General features: G+C 59.8%; 1 protein-coding gene and 1 long non-coding RNA gene across 2 annotated transcripts in view; one reads left to right on the forward strand and one right to left on the reverse strand.

The window, feature by feature from the left end:
- LOC135299762 (uncharacterized) overlaps positions 1-5,697 on the forward strand; it is a 200,255-nt gene that overhangs the window by 34,311 nt on the left and 160,247 nt on the right. The gene's annotated exons all lie outside the window — the stretch shown is intronic.
- ATP6V1B1 (ATPase H+ transporting V1 subunit B1) overlaps positions 275-5,697 on the reverse strand; it is a 23,412-nt gene continuing 17,989 nt past the window's right edge. The window contains exons 9-14 of the mRNA XM_064419216.1: positions 5,647-5,697; positions 3,762-3,912; positions 2,025-2,107; positions 1,747-1,851; positions 694-823; positions 275-607 (exon numbers count right to left, since the gene is read on the reverse strand). The exon at positions 5,647-5,697 is cut by the window's right edge and continues 73 nt beyond it. Of these exons, the coding sequence (XP_064275286.1) occupies positions 450-607; positions 694-823; positions 1,747-1,851; positions 2,025-2,107; positions 3,762-3,912; positions 5,647-5,697 (678 nt within the window). The 3' untranslated portion in view covers positions 275-449. The remainder of the gene's footprint in view (positions 608-693; positions 824-1,746; positions 1,852-2,024; positions 2,108-3,761; positions 3,913-5,646) is intronic.

Below are 5,697 nucleotides of genomic sequence, written 5' to 3' on the forward strand. Positions count from 1 at the left end.
TCCTCGCTCCCCGCAGGGAAGTGAAACCACCCTGCCCTCCCTCTCCCCTCCCTCCTCCGGAGAGGCCCCGATCCCAGCGGGAGGAAGCGAAACCCACAGTGGGATATTGGAATTTTCCACGGGGCAGTTTTCCCCTAAAACACAGAATTATGGGGTTTTGGGGAGCTGCAGCTCGGGGTGGGGTGAGGGGTTCCTGCTCCAGGGGTTCCCAGGGTGGGAATTCCATGGCCATGGAAGGAAACCTCGGAGCACGGAAGGGTTTGGTGAGCACGGTTGTTTATTCTCCAATAAAAACAAAGAGATTTTTCCCGATTTTAGGAAGGGGGATCCAGTTGTAGGAAAGGGGGATCCAGTTGTGGGAAAGGGGGATCTGGTTGTAGGAAAGGGGGATCCAGTTGTAGGAAAGGGGGATCCAGTTGCAGGAAAGGGGGATTTTGGAGGATTTGGGGTCACAGGGCCGTGCCCTGCTCGGGCGCCTTGGCCTCGCGGGGGTAGAACTCGGCCAGGATGTTTTCGGGGATGCGCTTGAGGAGCTGCTTGGGGAAGATGCGCAGGAGCTGCCAGCCGATGTCCAGCGACTCGAAAATGCTCCGGTTCTCGTAGGGACCTGCCGGCGGAGCGGGACGGAGGATTTGGGGCTGCCGCAGGGGCTCTCCCACATCCCAAATCCCCGGATTAGGGCCGGAGGCTCACCCTGGGAGATGAAGTTCTTCTCGAACTTGTGCAGGAACTCCAGGTAGAGGAGGTCGTCGGCGGACAGGGCCTCCTCGCCCACCACGGCCTTCATGGCCTGCACGTCCTTCCCGATGGCGTAGCAGGCGTACTGCGGGATCCAGGGATTCCACCCATGGATCGGGATGGGCACGGACCCCACAGCCCGGCCGGTGCCACCAAGGGACACGTCCCACCAGCCCGGGTGGCTCAAAGATCCATCCCAGCCTGGCCTTGGGCACTGCCAGGGATCCAGGGACAGCCACAGCCAATCTGGGAATTCCAGCCCAGCCCCTGCCCACCCTCCCAGCCAGGAATTCCTTGCCAAGATCCCAGCCCAATCTCCCCTTGGCTAGTGGCAGCCATTCCCTGTGTCCTGTCCCTCTGTCCCTTGTCCCCAGTCCCTCTGCAGCTCTCCTGGAGCCCCTGCAGGGACTCTGAGGATTCCCTGGAATTTTCTTTCTCCAGGGGAACATTCCCAGCTCTCCCAGCCTGGCTCCAGAATCCTGGAATGGGACTTTAAATCCCATCCCATTCCACCCCATCCATGTTTAGGGACACCTTCCCCTATCCCAGCTTGCTCCTGTCCAGCCTGGCCTTGGACATTCCCAGGGATTTGGGGCAGCCCCAGCATTCCTGAGTTCTGTCACTTTCCCTGGATTTTCCCCACGTCCCAATACAGGCAGCTGAAGATTTGGGATTTAGAACACCCCATGGAGCTCAGAGGGATCCAATCCTCAATCATCCCAAAATCAAAGCTTCCCTCTGGAGTCCCATGGCCATTCCTGGTGCTCTGATCTCTTCCCTTCTCCGGGAGAACATTCCCAGCTCTCCCAGCCTGGCTCCAGAGCAGCTCCAGCCCTCAGAGCATCTCCAGGACCTCCTCTGGAACTGCTCCAGCAGCTCCACCCCCTCCTGAATTTGGGATCTGGCAGCAGGAGCAGCTCCACAGGTGCGATCTCACCTGAGCCTCCCAGGCAGGGACAGGAGGGCCCTGCAGTGACCAACGCCCCCCGAGTGTCCCCAAGCCCTCACCAGCTGGTTGGACACGTCCCCGTGGTCCTTCCTGGTCATTCCCTCTCCGATGGCCGATTTCATCAGCCGGGACAGGGACGGCAGGACGTTGATGGGGGGGTAAATCTGTAGGGTGGGAGCAACCCCAATGTCCAGCCAGCCCTGGGGGACCCCACCCCTACCCCCAGCACCCCCATCCCGGTGTTCCCGGGTGGTTTCCAGCCCTGCTGGGTGCTGGATCCGTCCCTGGATCCGTCCAGGATCCATCCCTGGGCATGGGAAGGGGTTTGGGAACGAACCTGGCGGTTGTGGAGCTGCCGGTCCACGTAGATCTGGCCCTCGGTGATGAAACCCGTCAGGTCGGGGATGGGGTGGGTGATGTCTGGGGTGGGGGGACAAAGGGCTTGTGAGACCCCAAAGTGGGGCTGGCAGCTCAGCCGGACACGGGACACCGCTGTGTCACATCTGTGGGGTCACCGGGGCAGCACAGCCCCCACTGGGGTCAGTAAGGGGGTTTGGTGTCACCCCATTGTCCTGGAGCCACCCCGAATGGGAGGGGATGGGGGTGGATTGGATGGCACAGAGGGATTTTGGTGTCACCTCCCTGTCCTGGAATTGGGCATCCCAAATGGGTGGGAATGGGGTGTTTGGGATGGCACAGAGGGGGTTTGATGTCATCTCATTGTCCTGGAGCTGGGGAACCCAAAAGGGAAGGGATGGGGGTTGTTGGGATGGCACAGAAGGGTTTTGGTGTCACCCCATTGCCCCAGAGTGACCCCAAAAGTGAAGGGATGGGGGTGGTTGGGATGGCATGGAGAGTTTTGGTGTCACGTCCCTGTCCTGGAGCTGGGGATCCCACATGGGAGGGAATGGGGTGTTTGGGATGGCACAGAGGGGCTTGGATGTCACCTCCTTGTCCTGGAGCCACCCCAAATGGGAGGGGATGGAGTGTTTGGCATGGCACAGAGGGGGTTTGGTGTCACCCCATTGCCCCAGAGTGACCCCAAATGGGAAGGGATGGGGGGGGTTGGGATGGCATGGAGAGATTTTGATGTCACCACCCTGTCCTGGAGCTGGGGACCCCAAATGGGAGGGGATGGGGGTGGCTTGGATGGCTCAGAAGGGTTTTGGTGTCACCCTCTTGTCCTGGAGCCGAGGACCCCAAAAGTGAAGGGATGGGGGTGGATTGGATGGCACAGAGGGGTTTTAGCGTCACCTCCTTATCCTGGAGCCACCCCAAATGGGAGGGGATGGGGTGGTTGGGATGGCACGGAGAGGTTTTGATGTCACCCCATTGCCCCAGAATGACCCCAAATGGGATGGGATGGCAGAGAGGGGTCTCAGTGTCACTCCCTTGTCCTGGAGCCACCCCAAAAGGGAGGGGATGGGGGTGGCTTGGATGGCACAGAGGGATTTTGGTGTCATCCCCTTGCCCCAGAGTGACCCCAAATGGGAGGGGATGGGGTGTTTGGGATGGCATGGAGAGTTTTGGTGTCACCTTCCTGTCCTGGAGCTGGGGATCCCAAATGGGATGGGATGGGATGGTTGGGATGGCACAGAGGGGTTTTGGCATCACCCCATTGCCCCAGAGTGACCCCAAATGGGAGGGGATGGGGGTGGTTGGGATGGCACAGAGGGGTTTTGGTGTCACCCCCTTGTCCCGGAGCTGGGGACCCCAAAAGTGAAGGGATGGGGGTGGTTGGGATGGCACAGAGGGATTTTGATGTCACCCCATTGCCCCAGAGTGACCCCAAAAGTGAAGGGATGGGGGTGGTTGGGATGGCATGGAGAGTTTTGGTGTCACCCCCTTGTCCTGAAGCCAAGGACCCCAAACAGGAGCTGTTGAGGGGTTGCTGGGGACATGGGGAAGTCTCAGACCCCAAATCACCCCAGCAGCATCACCATCCCAGGAGCTCCCAAAACCGGGTAAAACCGGACAATTTGGGATTTCCCATCCCTGTGATTTCCCGCAGTGGGGAAATCCCGATCTCCCACGGCGTTCCCGTTCCCTCCCGGTATTCCCGGCCCCGCCTGACCGTCGTTGGGCATGGTGAGGATGGGGATCTGGGTGATGGAGCCGTTCCTGCCCTCCACGCGCCCGGCGCGCTCGTAGATGGTGGCCAGGTCCGTGTACATGTAGCCGGGGAAGCCGCGGCGGCCCGGGACCTCCTCCCTGGCTGCCGACACCTGTGGGGTTGGGGGGTCAGAGCACCCCAAATACCCCAAAAACCACGGGAGGCACGAGGGACACGAGTGTCCTGAGCACCCCAAAAAACTCCAGAAGCGTGGGAACCCCAGGTGTGCTGGGAATTCTGAGCACTCCAGACACCCCAAAAACCTCAAACACTTCAAAAACCCCCAAAACCACGGGAACCCCAGATGTTCTTGTCACCACGATCACCCCAAACCTCCCAAGGACCCTGGGAACCCCAGATGTTGTTGTGACCCTGAGCACCCCGGGTACCCCAAAGACCTTAAACACCCCAAAATCCACATGAGGCATGAGGGATACGAGTGTCCTGAGCAGCCCCGGCAGTCCCAAAAACCCCAAGTGTGCTGGGTGCCCCAAACACCCCAAACACCCCAAGAACTGTGGAAACTCCAGGTGTGCTGAGAATCCTGAGCATCCCAAACACCCCAAAAACCACATGAGGCACGAGGGACACGAGTGTCCTGAGCAGCCCAGGTGTGCTTGGTGCCCCAAGCACCCCAAAAAACTCCAGAAGCTTGGGAACCCCAGGTGTGCTGGGAATTCTGAGCACTCCAGACACCCCAAAAACCTCAAACGCTTCAAAACCCCCCAAAAAACCATGGGAACCCCAGATGTTCTTGTCACCACGATCACCCCAAACCTCCCAAGGACTTTGGGAACCCCAGATGTCGTTGTGACCCTGAGCACTGCGGGTACCCCAACGACCCCAAACACCCCAAAAACCACGGGAGGTAAAGGGGTCACGAGTGTCCTGAGCAGCCCAGACAACCCCAAAAACCCCAAGTGTGCTGGGTATCCCAAACACCCCAAAAAACTCGAGAACTGTGGAAACTCCAGGTATGATGAGGATCCTGAGAATCCCAAACGCCTCAAGGAGCTTGGGAAGCTCAGGTGTGCTGGGAGCCCCAAGCACCTCAGACACCCCAAACACCTCAAAACCCCCAAACACCCCAAAAATCACGGGAACCCCAGCTGTCCTTGTCACCGCGATCACCCCAAACACCCCAAGGATCCTGGGCTGTTCTTGTCACCCTGAGCACCCCAAACTCTCCAAGGATCCTGGGCTGTCTTCGTCACCCCAAATCCCCCAAAGACCATGGGCTGTCCTTGTTACCCTGAGCACCCCAAATCTCCAAAGAGCCCTGGGCTGTCCCTGTCATCCCAAACACCCCAAGGACCCTAGGTTGTCCTTGTCACCCCAAACCCCCCAGGAACCCTGGGCTGTCCTTGTCACCCCCAAATCCCCCAAGGACTCTGGGCTGTCCTTGTCACCCCCAAATCCCCCAAGGACTCTGGGCTGTCCTTGTCACCCCAAACACCCCGAGGACTCTGGGCTGTCCTTGTCACCCCCAAATCCCCCAAGGACTCTGGGCTGTCCTTGTCACCCCAAACACCCCAAGGACTCTGGGCTGTCCTTGTCACCCCAAATCCCCCAAACACCCTGGGCTGTCCTTGTCACCCCAAACACCCCGAGGAACCTGGCCTGTCCTTGTCACCCCAAATCCCCCAAACACCCTGGGCTGTCCTTGTCACCCCAAATCCCCCAAACACCCTGGGCTGTCCTTGTCACCCCAAACACCCCGAGGAACCTGGCCTGTCCTTGTCACCCTGAGCACCCCAAACACCCCGAGGACCCTGGGCTGTCCTTGTCACCCCAAACACCCCGGGCTGTCCCTGTCACCCCCGGCCCCCCAAACCCCCGCGCTGACCTCGCGCAGGGCCTCGGCGTAGGAGCTCATGTCGGTCAGGATGACCAGCAC

Source organism: Passer domesticus, chromosome 4, assembly GCF_036417665.1.
Source record: "Passer domesticus isolate bPasDom1 chromosome 4, bPasDom1.hap1, whole genome shotgun sequence".
Classification (NCBI taxonomy): domain Eukaryota; kingdom Metazoa; phylum Chordata; class Aves; order Passeriformes; family Passeridae; genus Passer; species Passer domesticus.